This window comes from Symphalangus syndactylus, chromosome 24 (assembly GCF_028878055.3).
Source record: "Symphalangus syndactylus isolate Jambi chromosome 24, NHGRI_mSymSyn1-v2.1_pri, whole genome shotgun sequence".
NCBI lineage: Eukaryota > Metazoa > Chordata > Mammalia > Primates > Hylobatidae > Symphalangus > Symphalangus syndactylus.
The window spans coordinates 18,336,726-18,359,254 of NC_072446.2; the positions used below are offsets into that span (position 1 = coordinate 18,336,726).

The 22,529-nt window shown below is 44.2% G+C and overlaps 1 protein-coding gene across 2 annotated transcripts; it reads left to right on the forward strand.

Annotated features, from left to right (window-relative positions):
- The first annotated feature begins 341 nt into the window (after positions 1–341).
- Positions 342–20,722, forward strand: CYP24A1 (cytochrome P450 family 24 subfamily A member 1). 2 transcript variants are annotated; one of them, XM_063634237.1, is made up of 12 exons: positions 342–1,006; positions 1,233–1,423; positions 2,664–2,757; positions 4,636–4,732; positions 8,402–8,493; positions 9,677–9,788; positions 11,388–11,533; positions 15,054–15,220; positions 16,015–16,093; positions 16,591–16,788; positions 16,887–17,007; positions 19,246–20,722. In XM_063634237.1, the coding sequence occupies exons 1-11, from the start codon at positions 749–751 to the stop codon at positions 16,995–16,997; spliced, it is 1,545 nt and encodes a 514-aa protein (XP_063490307.1). In that variant the 5' UTR covers positions 342–748; the 3' UTR covers positions 16,998–17,007; positions 19,246–20,722. The 2 variants fall into 2 exon arrangements, with proteins under 2 accessions (XP_063490307.1, XP_063490308.1); XM_063634238.1 differs by lacking the exon at positions 16,591–16,788.
- The last annotated feature ends 1,807 nt before the right edge of the window (positions 20,723–22,529 follow it).

The window sequence follows — 22,529 nt, forward strand, 5'->3', positions numbered from 1 at the left end:
CTGCCGGCTCCTGCCCGCTGGGGGAGGGCGGGGAGGCGCGTTCGGCGCACACCCGGTGAACTCCGGGCTTCGCATGCCTTCCTGGGGGTTATCTCCGGGGTGGAGTCTGCCGCCCCCACCCCACCTCCCGCGCCCAGAGAACAGAGACCCGGTCACCTGAGGCCCGGACGCCCTCGCTCACCTCGCTGACTCCATCCTCCTTCCACCCCGCTCCCCTCCCCTGGGTCCCGCGTCCCTCGGAGCCTGGCCAGCTGGGGGCCACTCCGCCCTCCTCTGCGTGCTCATTGGCCACCCAGGGCATGCTCTGTCTCCATAAATGCATGGTCCCAGGGCATGGGAACATGGAGAGGGACAGGAGGAAACGCAGCGCCAGCAGCATCTCGTCTACCCTCCTTGACACCTCCTCCCCGTGGCTCCAGCCAGACCCTAGAGGTCAGCCTTGCAGACCAACAGGACTCCCAGCTTTCCCTTTTCAAGAGGTCCCCAGACACCGGCCGCCCTCTTCCAGCCCCTGCGGCCAGCGCAAGGAGGCACCAATGCTCTGAGGCTGTCGGGTGGTGCAGCGTCGAGCATCCTCGCCGAGGTCCTTTCTGCTCCCTGTCCCGCCTCACCCCGCTCCATCACACCAGCTGGCCCTCTTTGCTTCCCTTTCCCAGAATCGTTAAGCCCCGACTCCCACCAGCGCCTCGTACCAACCTCGCCCCACCCCGTCCCCCTGCCTTCCCGCGCTCCAGTGTTCCCCTCTGCCATGAGCTCCCCCATCAGCAAGAGCCGCTCGCTTGCCGCCTTCCTGCAGCAGCTGCGCAGTCCGAGGCAGCCCCCGAGACCGGTGACATCTACGGCGTACACGTCCCCTCAGCCGCGAGAGGTGCCAGTCTGCCCGCTGACAGCTGGTGGCGAGACTCAGAACGCGGCCGCCCTGCCCGGCCCCACCAGCTGGCCACTGCTGGGCAGCCTGCTGCAGATTCTCTGGAAAGGGGGGCTAAAGAAACAGCACGACACCCTGGTAAACACCTTTTCGCGCCCCTGACTCTCTTTCTCCTCCCGCTTCTGCCCTCCCAGTGGCGCTCCAAACCCTCCCCGACGTGCGCGCCTCGGGCGCACGGTGCGCTTCGGCGTCTGGGCAACGAGGGTCCCCGGTCCCCGAGGAAGAAGGGGGCGGGAGGAGGGAAAGCGCTTCGGGCACAGCGGAGGATGCGCGCTGACACCGCGCTGTGCCTGGCCCGCTGCAGGTGGAGTACCACAAGAAGTACGGCAAGATTTTCCGCATGAAGTTGGGTTCCTTTGAGTCGGTGCACCTGGGCTCGCCATGCCTGCTGGAAGCGCTGTACCGCACCGAGAGTGCGTACCCGCAGCGGCTGGAGATCAAACCGTGGAAGGCCTATCGCGACTACCGCAAAGAAGGCTACGGGCTGCTGATCCTGTGAGTCCAATCGGAGGGACCTGGGCATGCGGCCAGACCTGATGAGCCTGACGGCGCTTGGAAACTGTGAAGAGGCGGAGTTAGAGTTCCCTGGGGTTGGAAGCTTCTTATGTAGGGCGGATACCAAAGCCCCTCTCCCGTGCCATTGCAACCCTGAGCTCTTGTATAGATTAGAGTCGGTCCACGGAAAAGCTGTGCTGTGCACCGGGCACCTGCATTCTCTCAGGCAACAGGGCAGGGCCACACCCTCCCATCAAAGAAACGCCAAAACAGGGTTGTACACACTGTGGTGTTCAGACTCTTGGGCAGGATGAGGTTCTGAAGTCAGCGTACCAGGCAAACATCTTATACAAACAAAATTATCCCTTAAAACTCCCTGAAACACCTGGTAAGCTCAAAAGCCAGGAGTTAGCCTCTTTTGCTTTTTACAGTGACATTTTCTGCAGAGCATTGGGGGACATGCCTTATTTCTACTTGTAAATGTGGAATAAGGAGGGATATCAAAGTTGTGTTTTAGGTCGATAAATGCTACGATGGGATGTGATTCTTCTGCTTTTTAGTTGTTAGCATTTAACAAGTTAGCACCTTTATTTATCCCCAAACTGTAATGCCTAATAGTTATATTTTCCAGGATATAATGACTGGAATTAAAAACCCTATTAATGCACGGTGCAGCACAGGCTGTGTGGTCTGCTATGGGGCAGGTGCATACAAGTGCACGATCGCAAAAGGCCTTTTATTACTCCAGTGACTCTCTGGCTGTAGGTTATTATTTGGAGGTGATGGTAAAATTCTAAATCTGAGATATTTTGTAAATATGAAGCCCACACCAATGAGTTGAAAGAAGACAAGATTCTTCCCTCAAACAGATCTGAGTTGCTGGTGATGGGATGTTCACATGCCCCCTTTTACCACTAGGAATTGGCCCCAGGCCTCCCAGCCCCACTCCCTGCAAGGACACCTCAAAATCTCTGAACCCAAATTATCTGGACTTCAACTTTCTGGTGCAGTCTTTAACTAGGAGGAAAGGTGCTTTTTCATCCTATTGTCAAACTATTGTCAAAATATGATCACTATTTTATCCCAAATATTCTGATGCTAATATTCTCTGGCTATTTCTTGGCATGATTCTCAGTGTTTGTTTGATTTTATGGTTCCTGAAGTTGCAGCTGAAGGTATTTCTGCATCTCCCTTCTTTTCTTTTCAATGTGCTCTAAATGTATTCCTGCTTCTCTCACAGGGAAGGGGAAGACTGGCAGCGGGTCCGGAGTGCCTTTCAAAAGAAACTAATGAAACCAGTGGAAGTGATGAAGCTGGACAACAAAATCAATGAGGTTTGTAGGCTGGGGCCAGCTTTCCTGGGGCTCGTGGGGACATAGGGATATTGGTGGAGCTTCAAGTCACAGCTACAAAGTACAAAGGAAAAAAGAATACAATTCGGGTGATTCAAAGGAGGGGTCTTCTCTTTCTCTCCATTCCTTCCTACAACCTCCTCCCCACCAAACCCTTATTTCTCCCTCCTCCATCCTCTTTTAAAGTCATATCACAATGAGGGAGCAATGGGGAGCGTGGACTTTGGTATTCTACAGCCTTGGATTTGAGTCCCAGCCTTCCACTCCCTGGCTATGAGACCTGGCTACACCACTTACCTTCCCTAAGCCTCAGTTTCCCCATCTACAAAATGGGAGTAACAGTTCCTGCCCCATGGGTTTGCTGTGAGAATTAAATGAGATAACCTTGTAAAGTTCTTGAGTAGTGATATTTGAGCTGGGTTTTGCAGGAGGAGTCTGAAAGCAGAGAAGGCGGGGGAAGGCATTAAGGCAGAGAGAATAGCCTTCTGAAAACAGGAAGGCATGAAATGACATGGTGTGTTCAGAGAATCAGTCATTTAGTGTAGCTGATGTGAGGCTTTCTCTGAAATGATACTGGATAGGTCTTAACAATATTTTTGTATTATACTAAGGTATTTGGACATTATCCCTTAGCCAGCACGGAGTCAAAGGGAGTTTTAAGCATAAAGTAATCTCTTTTTACTTCTGTTCACTTTGGATGTTTATTTTGGACTGGATGAGTCCCCAGATGGGATCATATAGGTGAAGGATTGCAAACTCAGAAGCTTCCAGGGGCCACATGACTAATATAAAATAATAAGGCAGACCCAGTAAAAATTTCAGGAAACATGATAGTGCATGCCCCTCCTAGGAGGGACAGCAGCCCCAGTTCCAGCAAATGAATGCCATGTCGGAATGCAGACCTCGTGTCACCAAGTCTCGTAATTATTATTTACATTTTTAAACTAGTAGTGGTAAATCCATATGTTCATATGAAACCTCTTGATTTTTTTAATGGTAACAAATTCAAAGAACTTTTAAATGCACAACATGGGCAAATTAAACATGCAAACTAAATCCACACATGTGGACTTTATGGTCACACCAGCTCATGGCAGAGTCCAGGATGGCAACTTATCAGCTCTGTGTGCATGAGTAAGTGACTTGGCCTCTTTAAGCTTCAGCTTTCTCATCTATTACATGAGAAATGAGTAATGACAGTACCTATTACTACTTGGTTGTCAGAGGATCAACCAATACACTTCGTATAGTGTTTGGTACCATATGGACCTCATTAAATGTGAGGCATTATTGAAAACTCTGGTTTATGAAACTGGCATCCAAAGGTCTTAGGTGATTGTCCCAAGGTCATAGCCTACTTAGGGAAGGAGCTGTGTCCAGAATTGGGAGATCTTCTGGTTCCAAGTTCAACATGCTTAACATAACCACCAACCAATAAAGAGATGTTTGCTTGCCCGGATGTGGAAGGGCGCACCTCAGGATAGCTGCTGCATCACAGTCGAGATGCTGGGCCAACAGGGACAGTTAGCTGATTCCTTTGTGGTTTATTCCCCCATTCTGATTAGAAAAAATATATATTTTCCTTTTCTTAAATTGCCAGGATTATTTTTAGATCAAAAGCTGAAACTTAAGCTTCAGGATGGCTTCAGGAAAAGCTCAGGAAATAACCCAGGATGAGGTCGTTAGGGGATAAGGTGGGTTCCCAGGAAGAATATATAATTAGTGTAACTTCAGGATGAATAACATTATGGCCAGTGAATATACGACGTAGCAAGACCTGATGTTAGCTCAGCGAGCTTTAAAATTTTGTTTTCCTTCAACGGCTTTAAAATGTGTCTTTTGTGGTTGTTTCCTTTGAAGGTGTTGGCTGATTTCATGGGCAGAATAGATGAGCTCTGTGATGAAAGAGGCCACATTGAAGACTTGTACAGCGAACTGAACAAATGGTCATTTGAAAGTAAGTTGTCGTCACAGTCTTGCTCATTGATTTTGCAGGTGATTTTGCGGATAAAACATGGCTCTTTGGACAACTCTTTTGTAAACAGGCATTATTGCTGCCTAGGGAAAGGCCAGAGGAGCCCTTTTAATGCTTCTTTTAGGTGCTTAAGTTATGCCTTGAACTATGGATTGTTAATGAGTCATACAACAAACATTTGTTGAACACTTGCTGTGTGTCTGGTACTGTGCTAGGTACTAGGGATACGACACTGAACAAAACACATAACCTCTGCCCTTGGGGAGCTTATATGCCAGACAAGGTGATAGTCAACAAGTAAACACATTTTAAAATATGCTCTTCCAAGGAGTAAAGGGAAAGAGAAAGGGAGTTAAGAAAGAACATGAAAGGCAGGCACAGTGGCTCATGCCTGTAATCCCAGGACTTTGGGAGGCTGAGGTGGGCAGATCGCTTGAGGCCAGCCCAGAAATCTGAGACCAGCTTGGGCAACACAGCAAAACCTTGTCTGTACAAAAAATACAAAAATTAGTCGGGGTTGGTGGTACATGCCTGTAGTCCCAGCTACTTGGGAGGCTGAGGCGGGAGGATTGCTTGACCCCGGGAGGTTGAAGCTGAAGTGAGCCGTGATTGCACCACTGCATTGCAGTCTGGGTGATGGTGTGAGACCCGGTCTCAAGAAAGAGAGAGAGAGAGAGAAAGGAAGAAGGAAGGGAGGGAGGAAGGAAGGAAGGAAGGAAGGAAGGAAGGGGGGAGGGAAGGGAAGGAGGGAGGGAAGGGAGGGAGGAAAAGAGAAAGGAAAGAAAAAAGAAAGAAAGAAGAAAACAAAGAGAGAAAGAAATAACATAAAAGAATGAAAGAGGGGCAAGTCCTTTATAGTAAGGAGACATTTGAGGCAAGTCCTAAAGGAAGGGAAGGAGCAAATCATGAGGGTACCTGTGGAGGATTGTTCCAGGCAGCAGAGACAGGAAGTGCAAATGCCGGGAGGTGGAAGCACGAGCGCCGTGTTTGAGGAACTTCAAGGTGCTGGTGTGAGTGGATCACGATGAACAAGCCGGGAGGAAGGGAAGCCTGTGAAAGGAGATGAGGTCAAAAAGAAGGCAGGTGTCCAATAGGGCACAGCTCATAAGTCCTGGCAAGACTTTACCTCTCGTCTGACTCAGATGGGGCAAGTAAGGGAGGGAGGACATGACCGCTTTCTTCAGAGATTACTCTGGAAATAAAGGGCAGAGCTCACTGCCCATGCGGGTTCAGGAGGAGAGCAGGCAGCTGTGATCAGGTGGGACAAGGCCTGACTGAGGACATTTAGGGCTGTGGGAGAATCTGAGAGGGCCACCTAAGCCCGACATGGCCAGGGGTCGCTTCACAGAGATGGTGCCCCTCAGCTAAGACCTGATGGTTGAGTAGGAGTTCACCAGGTGAAAAGGGAGGAAGGAGAGTGTCCCTGCAGAAGAAGTGCAGAATGACAAGCATATCCTGTAACCGAGGCTGGGAGAGGGCCGGCAGCCAGCTCATGGAGGGCTGTATGGGCGGGAGTTTGAATTTGAGCCTGTAAGTAACCGGGAGTGTGGGAGTGTATTCAGCAGCAGTGTGATATGGGCAGATTCGCTGGGAGGACCACTGTAACTGCTGATGGGAGGGATAGAAGGAAAACCTATAACACTTCCATAAATTCAAGGTCAGAAATATTGCCATAAATAGATAAATATAAAAATAATTAACTTTTTTTTACTACTTATTTGAGACAGACTCACTCTGTCCCCAGGCTGGAGTGCAGTGGCGTGATCTCGGCTCATTGCAACCTCCGCCTCCTGGGTTCAAGCAATTCTCCTGCCTCAGCCTCCTGAGCAGCTGGGACTACAGGTGCATACCATCATACCTGGCTGATTTTTGTATTTTTTAGTACAGATGGGGTTTCACCATGTTGCCCAGGCTGGTCTCGAACTGCTAACCTCAGGTGATCCACTTACCTCGGCCTCCCAAAGTGCTGGGATTACAGGCATGAGATACCACGCCTGGCTAACTTTTGTGTTTTTTAGTAGAGATGGGGTTTTGCCACCGGTTGGTCTCAAACTCCTGACCTCAGACGATGCTCCCGCCTCGACCTCTGAGAGTGCTGGGATTACAGGCATGAGCCATTGTGCCCAGCAGAGTAACTAATTATTTTTAAAGTTCATGTATCACCCAGAGCTATCTCACATATTCCCAGTGGTATACCTGCCAACCACTGTGGAACACAAATACGGGGAAACCTTGAAAGGTTGGGAAGAAATGAGTAGAGTTTGGAAAACATGGAGGTAGTTGGAAAAGCTGTGGGTGGGTGCTGACTAAGCTAATTGACTCTCACTCCTCAGGTTTAGGATTTTAGGCCATTTGTTTACCTTTTTAATCCTAGTTTCCTACTTTATAAGTCAAGAGCCAATTATCCACCACTAAAAAGTTGGTTGCAGTAATCCTGTATAATTTTCCTTTTCCAGACTGTGTCACCCAGGCTAGGGTGCAGTGGCCAGTGGTACGATCTCAGCTCACTGCAACCTCGGCCTCCCGGGCCCAAGTGATCCTCCCACCTCAGCCTCCAGAGTAGCTGGAACTACAGGCACATGTAGCCATGCCTGGCTAATTTTTTTATTTCTACTTTTTGGAGAGACAGGGTTTTGCCATGTTGCCCAGGCTGTTCTAGAACTCCTGGGCTCAAGCAGTCTGCCTGCCCGAGCCTCCTAAAGTGTTGGGATTACAGGTGTGAACCACCATGCTCGGCCCTGTGTCATTTTTTAAAAAAAAAGTTTACAAGAGATAATTTTTAGGACAATGGGGAACATTTTAAAATGGGACACAGTAGATTTTTTATGGAATGGTCGCTAAGGTTCTTAGGGATGTTGATGACATTGTGGTTATGTAGGAGAATGCTTTATTCTTAGGATATTACTGCTAAAGTATTTAATGGTGAAGTGTCCTGAGAGGTCAAAATTATTTTCAGATGGTTCAGCACACACAGCCACATATACACTTGTATGCATACATATACACAAAGAGAAAGAAATGGCAGCAAGATGTTGATGAGTTCAGGGGATACAGGTATTCATTTTACCACTGCTTCAACTTTTCTGTAGGTAAAATGTTTTGAAATGAAGAGTTGAGAATTTTATTTTTAAAAAGGTTCCTTCTAAATAAAATGATGAAATGGAAGAAAAAAAACCCTATATGAAGTGCTAGCCCAGTACCTGGCATGTAAATGGGTGTTTATTATAATTATTCCCTTCCCTTCTCTTCCTCTGGTGATTGGCTTCCAATTCATTATGTCAGGTGATAGAATCCAGTAAGTGACTCTAAAAACACAGCTGAGTTAGAGGCATAGCACAGACCTGACCCTGCAGCACCTTTGCTAGGGCCCATGGATCTCCTGTGTGACTTACATGACTCAGGACAGTGGATCTCTGATCATGACATTCTAAGGTGATGAGTCATTGGACCTGGAGATAATTTCTAGAAAAAGAAAGTGATCGTGTCCCCTTTCTCTCAGACTCTGCTTTTCCTCAATATTCTTGAACTGTTGCCTTTTCTCAGAAAATCCCACACTTTTAAGAGGCATAGAATTGAGTCTTTAACAGCCAACTAAACATAGACTCCAGTATTGCTGTGTTTGTGTAAAGTGATGATTATTTTAAATGACAGGTATCTGCCTCGTGTTGTATGAGAAGAGATTTGGGCTTCTCCAGAAGAATGCAGGGGATGAAGCTGTGAACTTCATCACGGCCATCAAAACAGTAAGCAGCCTCTTTAAGAGAGCAGTTGTCTTGATTGATGTTTTACAGATCGATTTTTACAGAACTTCACAGTGATTCCCAAAAAATGGCATACACACATATTTTATTTCAATAGTTAAGTGTTCATTTTAATGTGCATTATATATTTTAGTATATTTATGTGTGTATATGCAGCTGTCTCCAACCTTTTTGGCAGCAGGGACCAGTTTCGTGGAAGACAATTTTTCCATGGACAGGGCAGGGTGGTGGGGCAGGGGAGGGAGGATAATTTAAGTGTGTTACATTTACTGTGCACTTTATTTCTGTTATTATTACAGACTCACCATAATATAGAATCAGTGGGAGCCCTGAGCTGGTTTTTGTGCAACAAGAAGGTCCCATCTGGGGGTGATGGGAGACAGTGACAGATCATCAGGCATTAGATTCTCATAAGGAGTGTGGAACCTAGATTCCTCACATAGGCAATTCATAATAGGGTTCGCACTCCTGTAAGAATCTAACGCAGCCATTGATCTGGCAGGAGGCAGAGCTCAGGTGGTAACGCCTGCTGGTCCGCTGATCACCTCCTGCTGCGCGGCCCAGTTCCTAACAGGCCACTGACCAGTACTGGTTCATGGCCTGGGGGTTGGGGACCCCTGCATATATGTACGTAACATAAAGAAGCACATTAAAGCCGCTATTTCTTTGTTTAGGCAAGGTTAAAATAGCTATTTTAATTACAGATCAGTCGATTAAAATACTTTTTAAAAAGAACCCAACATTTTTCAGATTTTACCTTTTTGAATAGTTTGGGTGGTGTGTAGATAGGATAAATGCTGTGAAATTGGTTTGGAATTACTGAAGTTTGGAAATTATTAGAAATTGAAGTGAATATGGAAGTTACAGTTTCTCCTGTTTTTTTTTTGTTTTTTTTTTACAATTAAGTCATAAGATTACAATTTTTATCAAACACATCCAGTGGAAAATCATCCCCCACATTACCTTCAATATTGAAAGGAGGTGGAGGTGGGGTACGGGCATTGCTCCCAGGACCAGTGCAGAGACAGCGGGGGGGGGCGTCCTTGTAATTCCAGCCTTTTAAAAAGTGCAGGGTGCTGCAGTTTAGAATGTTCCACTTCCAGAACGAACGTTGTCTTTGAGAGAAGTAGAATTCAGAATAAAGTGGCGTTTGCTTTTCTCTCAGATGATGAGCACGTTTGGCAGAATGATGGTCACTCCAGTCGAGCTGCACAAGAGCCTCAACACCAAGGTCTGGCAGGACCACACTCTGGCCTGGGACACCATTTTCAAATCAGGTAAAGGGCCGCCCTTCACATCCAGCCAGAACCAGCCCAGCACCCCTGTGTCTGGAGCTTCAGAGAGAAGATCTGGAGTGATCTCCTGAGCCTCATCACCACGTTTAGGTTTTGCAAACACAGGTGTTTTGGGGATTGCCCCGGCATACACAAGTTCTAAGTAACAAGCTTTCTGTAGTCTTCTTTAGGAATTAAGAGGGGTTAAAAGTAAAATCTGGCCAGGCGCAGTGGCTCACCCCTGTAATCCCAGCACTTTGGGTGGCCCAGGCGAGCAGATCACTTGAGGCCAGGAGTTCGAGATCAGCCCGGCCAACATGGTGAAACCCAGTCTCTACTACAAATACAAAAATTAGCTGGGCGTGGTGGTGGGCACCTGTAATCCCAGCTACTCAGGAGGCTGAGGCAGGAGAATTGCTTGAACCTGGGAGGCGGAGGTTGCAGTGAGCCAAGACTGAGCCACTGCACTCCAGCTTGGGAAGCAGAGTGAGACTCCATCCCAAAATAAAAAAGTAAAATTTATAGAGTCAGGGACCCCTGAGTTCAAGTTCAGCTCTGTCACTGGTTGTGTTGGCTTGGCCAAATGTGCAATCACCTTTTCATCCTCAGTTGCCTTGCCTCTAAAATGGACTAATAATTAATAATAATAATGAGAACCTACCTCAATGTAACTGTTTCTGGGTCTATTACAGATTATAGTTAACATAAAAACCTGGCATATCACAGTATCTATCTCAGTGGCTTAGAGCAGTTTCTGCTAAATGACGAAGGGGAATATTTGATGCTAGGCATTGTTCACTTATACATTTATTTAATCCTCACAACACACCTATAAGGTAGGTCCTTTTATTAGCCCTGAGAGGGGTACCTGAGACACATAGAAGTCAGCAAACGTTCCCCAGATTGCATGCTAGGTGATGGCAAAGGCAAGGTTTGAAGCCAGACAGGGCTTCCAGGACTTGAACTCTAACTGCTGTGCCATATGCGATCACCATTATTATTACCATTTCCATTACTATAATGAGCCTGGTGGTTATTTGCTTAATAGTGAGGGAGGTACACGCCTAGATTTTATGTTATAAATATTAGAAATTTTTACCATTATTGTCAACATGGATGGGCACTGTACTTGTGCATATGTATGTGGGGTATGTGTGCTTAGTAATATCTGGGTCCAAGTTGGATTCCGAAAGTGAACCCAAATCCTACCTTCTTTTGCACTTTTTTCTCCCAAGATCTAAACTCTTACTACTCAAAACTATGACCTGCAGCCCAGTGGCATCAGCATCACCTAGAAGCTTATTAGAAATGCAGAGTTCCAGGCCTACCCAAGCCCCGATTCAGATTCTGCATTTTGAGAAGATGACTAGGGGATTCCCATCCACATTAAAGTTTGAGAAGGCTTGCTCATGTGGGTGTTGAAAAATCCTCACCGACTTAACAAGAAGGCAGTAATATAATTAGTGTGTGTAACAAATTGTCAGTATTCCTGAAAAGACTATTTAGATATTTCAAGAAGGAGTTTGGACTGAGGTTTCCTTTTGTGATTTTCCTCATCCTAATTTTCAACTGACTTTCTCTCTTTCTTCTCTGCTCTAATAGTCAAATCTTGTATCGACAACCGGTTAGAGAAGTATTCTCAGCGGCCTAGTGCAGATTTCCTTTGTGACATTTATCACCAGAATCGGCTTTCAAAGAAAGAATTGTACGCTGCTGTCACAGAGCTCCAGCTGGCTGCGGTGGAAACGGTAAGGGTGGGCTGGATTTGAGTTTGCTAAATGAACAATCTGTACAGTTTTTAGATGACAGATTTTAAATAGTAATTCATCTCATTCATTTCACTGGGATTCACTAGCACCAACTCCACAAAAATGAAAAGCCTCATACTAGATGCCACGGTGCCTCCGTGCACCCTCTGCGCACGGCCTTTTGTGCCTAGTAGGAGGAGACTTCATGTGCCCCAGTGACAAAAAGCCAGAGTAGGATGTGATGAGTGCCGTGATGTCCCTGCTAACTGCTACGGGAGTTCAGGAGCAGTAAAGTTCCCTGTCCTGGCAAGATACAGAATCCAGATTTTTCAAAATTGGAAGTATTTTGTTCGGTTGCACGTGTTACCCCAAAGTGCCTAACTGTGGCTGTTACTTACTGTAAAAAAAAAAAAAAAGGCATACTCTCTTTCAAGCCAATAATATTTTTATCTGCTTAGAATTGTGAACAAAGTCCCAAAGAGTCTAGGATGAGTGGATTTTAACTGAAGCGAAACATCTCATTGTAAAGACCAAAATTCTGTCTCTGATGTGGCCGATACTCCCTAGGAGATAGTAGGTACTAAGTGAGACCAACCCCAAACAAATCCTGCCACAGGCATTCAGGTAGGTTTAATTGACTTGGATACTAGTTCGAGCTGTGATGGGAGTGACGCACACTAACCTCCTCCTAAGTCCAACATTTCATGCACCTTAAAGTCTCTAAGCAAAATATAAGGCAGTTGTTTATTTTCCATGTGTTTCCCCTTCTGTGCTGTTTCTTGCCTGAAGTAAAGGTAGGGTTTTCTATATCAGGAGATAGCGAGGTTCTCATTTCTCCTCATGCTCCACAAGCCTGTTGAAAGTGGGAATCCATCCTCGCTCACTTTCCTATTGAACTACTTACCCTGCGAGGCTCCTTCCAGCGATCAAAGTAAAGCGTCACCCATTATTCTTTTATTTTTTCAACTGGAACGTGACCTCTCTGAGGGCAATGGCTTAGGGTTGTCCACTGCTGTGTTTCCAGGACATAGAACAGAACTTGGCATCTAGTAGTGGCTAACAGATACTTGTTGAATAAATGAAGGAATTCAGGAACTATTGAGTGCCTACTGTATGCCTGGGACTGTTCCAGGTTCTTGAGAGGCCACCATGAACCAGAGACAAGGGTTCCCACTCTCATGGACCTTGTATGCAAGTGGGGAAGACAGATAGTAGCCATGTAAACAAACAAATGTGGTCACTTTAGATAGTGGTGTGGATTGTGGAGGACGCCATCAGGATGGTGTAATACAGAGAGGTGGAGATGACTAAAGGGGAGCCCTCTCTGAGAAAGCAGTACTGGAGCTGACTCTGGAATAATGAGAAGAGCCAGCCACGGAAAGACCTGATGGAAGAGCACTGCAGGTGGAGGAAACGGCCCATGCAAAGGCCCTGGGGCAGAAAGAGGGATGGAGCTAGAAGAACTAGTAAATGTGGTCAGAGCTGAGACTGGAGAATTGGGTGGGCCATGTTAGCCAGAGCCTTGTGAGCCCAGCCTGGGTAAGGCATTAGATTTGACTGCACCTGTGATGGGAAGCTCTTGCAGCATTTTAAGCAAGGGAATCACCTGATCATTTATGTTTTTAAAAGTGGGCTCTGGCTGGTGGATGGAGAATGGACTTAGCCAAGAGAGTGGGTGCAGCAGGCCAGTCAATGAGCTCGGTCTGTTCCACGGAGGTCAATCCAGGATAGTTCGTGCCCCTGAGGTTTTCCAGGCCACTTCCCCTCGAATCCGCTGCTACAGCTTAGCCCCTGCAGTTTTCCCTACAGGCTCAGACTGTCTTACGTGGCTTTGGCAAAAGTTACAGTCATCTGCCTTTTGGAAACTGTATTTGGTACTTGCGGTGAGAGACTCACTGATATGGTTAAATCTGTTTCTTTTTTGGTCCTGGCTATTCTGAAAGTCACATTTGGAAAATCAGAGCCATTTGAAAGTGTATCTAATTTGATGGCTACACCCTCTTCCTGCTTCGTAAATTAGACTCTTAGAATAATGGCGTCTACAGTTTATTTGCAGCTGAGGCTGCCAATCCTCTGACATGAAGAAGCCTGCCTTTGAGGCATCTTCTTCCAAAAATAATAAATAACCATCGTCTCTGAATGGTCTTGCACTTTGCTCATTTGTGTGAGTGGCACATGGCACTAAGCAACAGCGTCTTCATGTCTGCGGAGGTGGACACAATGATCATTTTCAGGGAATATTTGGCTTAAATTAGCGAAGTACGGCCTAAAAAATAAATACATATGACTACTCGTGGTGAATATTATGTAGCTTAAAGCTACACTGGCTGTTTCCACCAATATTTTTTGTCTAGTCATTGCCTGTGCAGAGAAAATAAAAGATGCCACTTAAAAGGGTGTGGGCCTTTGTCAGAAACTGTAGCTGGAGTACTCAACTCAATGTTTGAATTTCTTATTTTTGGTGTTGGCGCCCTCGTATGAGGGCTGTTTACATGTGGTTGAAACCCTGAGTGTAGGTAGTGCCTGTTTATTTTTGTGGTAACTTTTTAGAGTGTGGCCAAAGGAACTTTTAAATTTCAGAAATGCCATTTATCGTCCATTTCCACTATAACATTCTCTTAAAGCCTCTCATTAGCAACACCCTGAGGATCACCATCCCTCTCTGTTTACTCCATTTTTATATCAATGTTTTTTATATCAAGCAACTTTTAATTAAATGTTTATTTTGAGATCATTGTAGATTCACATTCAGTTCTAAGAAAAAATAGAGAGGGATCCCTTGCATCCGTTACTCAGTTTTCCACTAATAGTAACGTCCTGTCTAACAAGAAAACGTTGTCACAATCTGAAAATTGGCATTGATTTAACCCATTAATATTCTCATTTCACCAATTTTACATGTACTCATTTGTGTTCGAACAATTATTGTGTAAAAACTGTATTTTAGGTCAGGCACAGTGGCTCACGCCTGTAATCCCAGCACTTTGGGAGGCCAAGGTGGGCAGATCACCTGAGGTTAGGAGTCCAAGACTAGCCTAGCCAACATGGTGAAACCCCGTCTCTACTAAAAATACAAAAATTAACCAGGCATGGTGGTGGATGCCTGTAGTCCCAGCTACTCAGGAGGCTGAGGCAAGAGAATCGCTTGAACCCGGGAGGCGGAGGTTGCAGTGAGCCAACATGGTGCCACTGCACTCCAGCCTGGGCGACAGAGTGTGACTCCATCTCAAAAAAAAACAAAACAAAACTGTATTTAAATGTTCTAAAGCAGCTGATTAAAGGGTTGTGCTTTGATTCCCTCAGTAAATAATTTAAAATATATCCTTAATTGATATGTTTTATGAAATAAATCTGCTTTTTTATATATTGGATTGTCTAAAGGCATAGCTATAAGGACATGTGAAAGAGCTTCACTGATACATTTGCAGAATAAGGTGGTGGGCATCATCCTTTTTTCAGCTAATAGTGGTTTAATGCAGTTATTTGCAAAAACTCAAGTTTACGTCCATTTGGCTTGCAGACAGCAAACAGTCTAATGTGGATTCTCTACAATTTATCCCGTAATCCCCAAGTGCAACAAAATCTTCTTAAGGAAATTCAAAGTGTATTACCTGAGAATCAGGTGCCACGGGCAGAAGATTTGAGGAAGATGCCGTATTTAAAAGCCTGTCTGAAAGAATCTATGAGGTAAGAGCATGTCTCTGAGCCAATATAAATGTGTTAGAACACTGTTCTCGTAAACACAAAACAAGGGGTCCCCTACTCATGGGCGGCTTCCCCTAGCTAATTAGAAACAATTATCACACTGCAAAAAAATCTTTGGAGTCATATTTCTTTTCTGGCACTCATTTCCTAGATCATTTGGGCAAATTCTATTAAATCTTGGAAATTCAGTGCCCTCCCCTTTAATTCCATAATCTTGCTACTCTAATGAATGCTGTAAGCACTAATTAAGATAGGGGCATGATTGAAGGCCATGAGATAAATATATAGCACAAAAGAGCTATATTATTATATAATAGGACGTAGAGAAAGCTTTGCTTTTGAGCCTCTGGTATAAAACAATTTTTGGAAATTCTTTTCACATCCTTTCGGGAAAACAAAACTCACAACATTTTAGGATTAGAAGGATACTGTCAACTTTGTGAAGAGTGGATTGGAGAAACAGAACAAACATCATGCTTCAAGGGCTAGCACGGAAACATAACACATTTTAGTCTGAAGTGAACGGGGAAAACCAACGTTAACAGCTTACTAAACAGCCTTGCACTGGGGTTTTAACTAACTCAAGAAGATGAGAGGAACAAGAGATACAATTATTGAGAAGAAAAAGACAACTTCTTTTGGAAGATCTGTGATCATGCTGCCTCTTTGAGTATGCACTTGGTTAGCATTTATTTAATCCAATCTGCATTCCCATTGACACTTCAGAGACAACTTAGACTGTGCTCCCCTTTACATCTTTGATTTTATCTTTTCAGGCTTACACCGAGTGTACCATTTACAACTCGGACTCTTGACAAGGCAACAGTTCTGGGTGAATATGCTTTACCCAAAGGAGTAAGTAGAGTTTGTATATTCTACGCCTTACAAAACATTGGAAGATATACTTTGCAAATATTCATCAGATCTCCCTAGACTTTGGACTGGAAGATATTCATTTTGGAAATACAGAGATGGTAGTGAATAGTTGACATGTTGCATAGTATAGAATTAGAATTAGTGGCTATGGAGACAGACCTGGATTCAGTTTCACCTTTATCTATGTTGTCTTGAGTGAGTTACATAATCTCTGTGAGCCTCAACTTCATCTGTAAAAGGGGTTTAATAGCAGAATCTGCCTCACAGGGTTGTTGTGAGTGTGTTGCACAATTTTAAGGCCCTTTACCTATTTATTACCTGGCACATTTTAAGCACTCAGTGCATGTTGGCAATCATCATTATTATAAATTTGTGGATTTGGCTTTTGATTTGTAAAGTGACAACTTTTGTAAATTTTGCCGATCAAAGGTCTCTTCTGGTTATTTTAAATACTATGTGTTTCTGCATGTTTTTAGACAGTGCTGATGCTAAATACTCAGGTGTTGGGATCCAGTGAAGACAATTTTGAAGATTCAAGTCAGTTTAGACCTGAACGTTGGCTTCAGGAGAAGGAAAAAATTAATCCTTTTGCGCATCTTCCATTTGGCATTGGAAAAAGAATGTGCATTGGTCGCCGATTAGCAGAGCTTCAACTGCATTTGGCTCTTTGTTGGGTAAAACCTTTACCGGTTTCTGCAATTATGTTCTGTGCTATTTCACAAGGCAGAAGAAGAGAGGGGTAATTCTGTTTTTGTGTGCATGTGCATTACAGATTGTCCGCAAATATGACATCCAGGCCACAGACAATGAGCCTGTTGAGATGCTACACTCAGGCACCCTGGTGCCCAGCCGGGAGCTCCCCATCGCGTTTTGCCAGCGATAAGATGCCTCAGGTGAGCATCTAGGCGGTTCATTATCCTCTGCAAGGTAGTGAGAATGATGAAGGATGAGCTATGCTGGGAAGTCAGCCAGACTGGGGGTTTGAATCCCAGCTCACCTCTAACTTGCTGGGTGACCTTGAGCAGTTCCCTAAACTCTCTACTTCCTTTTTTTTTTCATTTGTAAAATGATGACCCAAAGAGAGTGTATCACAAAAGTTTAATATGAATACCGAATACTTATTCCTGAGCCTGGCATCAATTAAATGTTCAGTAAATGCTAGCAGCTATTCATGGTTTTTGCATGTGAATAGTAAGGGTTGGCAAACTTTTTCTGTGAAGGGCCAGTTGGCAAATGTTTTAGGTTTTGTGGACCATACAGTCTTTGTCACATCCTCTTAATACTACCTTGGAACATGAAAGCAGCCACAGACAATTTGTAAACTAATGAGCAGGCTGATGTCCTAGCTTTCTATTGCTGCCACCGCAAATTACTAAAATGTAGTGAGTTACGCGACACACATCTATTATCTTACAGTCCTATAGATCAGAAGTCTGATGAGGCTCTTCCAGGCTAAAATTATCATGTTGTCGGGGCTCTTTCTGGAGGATCCAGAGGAGGATCTATTCTCTTGCTAGTTTGGGTTGTTGGTAGAATTTAGTTCTTCATGGTTACAGGACTGAAGTCTTCCATTTTTTTTGCTGCTGTCAGCTGAAGGCTATACTCAACTTCGAGAGATTTCCCATATTCCTTGACTCATGAAACCTTCCCCATCTGAAAGCCGTAACAATGGTCAGTTGAGTCCCTCTCACGCTTTGAATCTCTCTTTCTTCTTACATTGCTTCTGTCTGACAAGATATTATCCAGGATCATGTCTCCCATCTCAAAGTTCATAAATTTAATTTCATCTGGAAAGCCCTTTTTTTCATATAAGGTAGTATATTCACGTGTTCCAGGGATTAGGGCATTCACATTTTAGGAGGACCGTTATTCTGCCTACAAAGGCTGTGTTCTGATAAATTTTATAAAAAAACAAGCGGTGGACTGTATTTAGCCCTAGGGTCTAGGTTTGTGTTATGGAACCACATGTACTATAAATGTATATATTTATCAGCCTGTATTGAACACAATAGAATATTTTTTCTGCAGTATGCCATTCAATACTTTTTCTGACAATAGAGGAGTTCTCCTGTTCCCTCCACAACTTTTGCCATATCCATATACCAACCAGCTGCTATTTATTTCAATACTACTGAGTTATTTCCTTTAAATTAACATAAGCCTAATAGTATACATGGGCCTTTTCCTGAGTAATAATTTCTTTAATGAAATTAAGAGTTGGTAAGTCTAGTTATGTTCTCCTAATAGGCATTAAAATGAATTCAAAACTATTGAAGTGATCAAAAGTTAGCCTAAGAAAGTTCTAATTTTTTTTTTTTTTGAGACGGAGTCTCACACTGTCACCTGGGCTGGAGTGCAATGGTGCAATCTCGGCTCACTGCAACCTCCGCCTCCCGGGTTCACGTGATTCTTCTGCCTCAGCCTCCCGAGTAGCTGAGATTACAGGTGCACACCACCATGCTCGGCTAATTTTTTGCATTTTTAGTAGAGGTGGGGTTTCATTTTGTTGGCCATACTGGTCTCGAACTCCTGATCTCATGATCCACCCGCCTCGGCCTCCCAAAGTTCTGGGATTACAAGCGTGAGCCACTGCCCCCAGTGGTGGAAATAAGACATTTGTAACATATGGCTTTATAGACTGACATGTCAGTGTTTAAACCCAGATTCTATCACTGTGTTCTTTTAGCAGCACCTCCTAGGATTTTCCTAGAAAAAAATGCTGTTTGCCAATGGCAAGTTAAGGAGCATTTGCTTATTGGTAGCTTATTTAGAGAAACATGCAATTACAGATGAAATTTCTGAACAAGGCCCAAATGAATACATTATTATTCCTCCACCAAGTGTCTGATGCTATTATGAAATTTGTCAAATTCTGAGCATCCCCAACCAACAGAATTGAATCAAGTAGGGTAAGGAAAGTATTCTAGCTTAATTGTGAGACCCCAGTCTTCAGCAAAGACAGCATGCATGTTTATCACGGTAAACCACACCTTTGGCATGAGCCCATGGCAATTTAAGTTTTCGCATTTTTTTTTTTTTTTTGGCTAATAATTTGTCTTGTTTAAATACACTTCTTTGATATACAATTCGGGTATACCTTTTTTTCAGATTTTTTTTTTTTTTTTACCAAGACCAAAACAGCCATTTCAACTTTTCTGCAAGAATGGTGCTTACAGCTTCTACATTATTGGAAAGCAAACTTCAAACACCACACCATACAACAGCTTATAAAGAATATTTAGGCCCAGGTGTTGATACTTTTTCTTCCGCAAAATTGTTCCAGAAGCTGTACTGTGTTTCTAGATGGTGGTATTTGTTAACATCATATCCAGCTCGGACTGAGTGCTGGGATCCAAGGCATTCTACAGGGTTCACTGCTGGTTTACACTTCACCTGTGTCAGCACCATCTTCAGGTGCTTAGAATGGCCTGGGAGCCTGTTCTGTCTTGCATCTTCCATGACATGAAAGGGAGGCTTGCACTTGTCAGTCAGGTAGAGGTTACGAACCGTTTCAGCCCCTGCCTACCACATTCACTGTTTGAATCTTTAATTCCCAAGAATAAGTTTACATTTCACAATGAAAGACCTACAACAGCTAAATTTTCTGGGGCTGGGAGTAATACTGACAATCCATTTACTGTAGCTCTGCTTAATGTACTACTTGGGAAAACGCCCCTGCTTAATAATGTAAGGCAAGCTAAATGATGGTTAAAGTTATCAGGCCTCCCATGAAATTGCATTCTTCCTGCATTGAAATAAAAACATTATTGGGAAACTAGAGAACACCTCTATTTTTGAAAGGACTTTAATGAAGTCAAACATCTTACAAGACTAGTGATTCACTGGGGCATTATTTTGTTAGAGGACCTTAAAATTCTTTACTTTTTAAATGTGATTCCTTTATGGCATTAGGGTAAGGATGAAGCAACAATTTTTAAATTGTGTATGTGCATATGAAGCACAGACATATATGTGTGTGTGTGTCTGTGTGTGTGTCCGTGTATGTGTGTGTGTATTCTAATGGTAATTTGCCTCAGTCATTTTTTTAATATTTGCAGTACTTGATTTAGGATCTGTGGTGGAGGGCAATGTTTCAAACTTTAGTCACAGCTTAAAAATATTCAGTGTGACTTTAATATTATAAAATGATTTCTCATGCCATAATTTTTCTGTCTATTAAATGGGACAGTTGTAAAGCATGCAAAAGTTAGAGATCTGTTATATAACATTTGTTTTGTGATTTGAACTCCTAGGAAAAATATGATTTCATAAATGTAAAATGCATAGAAATGCATGCAATACTTATTAAGACTTAAAAATTGTGTTTACAGATGGTTTATTTGTGCATATTTTTACTACTGCTTTTCCTAAATGCATACTGTATATAATTCTGTATATTTGATAAATATTTCTTCCTACATTATATTTTTAGAATATTTCAGAAATACACATTTATGTCTTTATATTATAATAAATATGTACATATCTAGGTATATGCTTTCTGCTGTGAAATTATTTTTAGAATTATAAATTCACATGTCTGGTCAGATTTCATCTGTATACCTTCAAATTCTCTGAAAGTAAAAATAAAAGTTTTTAAATATTTGAGAGACTTCCTCTCTTTATTGCCTTTGTTACAACAAAATAAAAACAAATTCAAACTTTATTTTACTGGTAGAAAATTTTCTTATATGGCCTACAAGCCTTGTATCACAAAATTTACCCTTAGATAAATCTAGACTTTAGTAGCAGTTTTACTGAAAGTTTATTCTTGTAACTGCAAAATAACTTTCCATTTTTTTGCTGCTTAAATATTTCTCAAATCCAGTTACTTCTATCTCTACCCCTTTGCAGTCACACAATCAATCACACACTGGTTGTGTGATTGGAAGTGGGGGTAGAACGGCCTGGCAGCCTGTTCTCTCTTGCATCTTTCATGACATGAAAGGGAGGCTGGCACTTGGCAGTCAGGTAGAGGTTACGAACCGTGTCAGCCCCTGCCTACCACATTCACTGTTTGAATCTTTAATTCCCAAGAATAAGTTTACATTTCACAGTGAAAGACCTACAACAGCCAAATTTTCCGTGGCTGGGAGTAATACGGACAATCTCTTGCCTGGACCACTAATATCTCTAGCCTCTGCAGGAACTCCCAGCTGATCTCAATCCTCTCTTGCTTCCTTCCTCTCTGTTCTTTCCACACTTGTCTTATTGGTCTTTTCAAAACCCAAACCTGATCATGCTTCATCTTGCCTCTGGGGCTTCCCATTGCTCTTACGTAAAGATCCGATTCTGCAATCCGCACTTCCAGGCCCTATCAACTGAGGTCCCACTGATCCCCCAGGCCTCAGCCCACATCATCCACCCCCAGAGGCCTCTGGACCCAGGCCACAGTGGCTTCTGCCAGTTTCTGCTGTTCTATAAATGCTGGCAAGAGGGTTCCTCCCACGGTCTCCCTCCCGGCACGCTCTTTCTCTGCCTGTTCTCCTATGTACCACTAGGTTCACCCAGCATTCATTTCCTGAAGGAAGTCTTCCTTGATGACTTAGATCCCACAGGGGCTGTCCCCAGCACCGGGATTCATTAGGGTTGTGATTCCCAAGGAGACCTGTGCGACTGTGGGGACAGCAGGATGGGGAAGGGAAAGAAGCCAAACAAGCGTGTGGTTTTGAGTGAAGTTCCAGCCTCAGCCTGATCCCTGGGAGCTCTGCAGTGTACACTGCCGCTCAGTTTGTTCTCCTTGTGCCCAAGGAGCGGGGCTTCCACACTCCTTCAATTCAGGCTGCACCTTGGGGTATAAACTCCCAGATACTTCTAGACTTTACATATCCAGGCAAAATGGCTATAGTGGCCAGAAGGTAGTCTTTGAAGAAGGCTGCAGGTGCCAGCCATGAGGAGCAAAGCATGAAAAACCTGGGCGAAGGGCACAAAGACTGGCAAATGGGTGTAAGGAGCACAGGGTGGAGCAAGGACCACGTCTGCTACCCCTCACCTCCCTGAGCACGTTGCCTGGAGCTGACACGGACATGGCCAATGTGGCCATGATGATGATGATGATAATCTTTTTTTTTTTTTTTGAGACAGAGTCTCGCTCTGTCGCCCAGGCTGGAGTGCAGTGGCGCAATCTCGGCTCACTGCAGGCTCCGCCTCCCGGGTTCACGCCATTCTCCTGCCTCAGCCTCCCGAGTAGCTGGGACTACAGGCGCCCGCCACCTCGCCCGGCTAATTTTTTGTGTTTTTAGTAGAGATGGGGTTTCACTGTTAGCCAGGATGGTCTCGGTCTCCTGACCTCGTGATCCGCCCGCCTCGGCCTCCCAAAGTGCTGGGATTACAGGCGTGAGCCACCGCGCCCAGCGATAATAATATTTATTGACTGCTCTTGCTGCCTCAGTGTCTCTTCTGAGCACTTGCTACA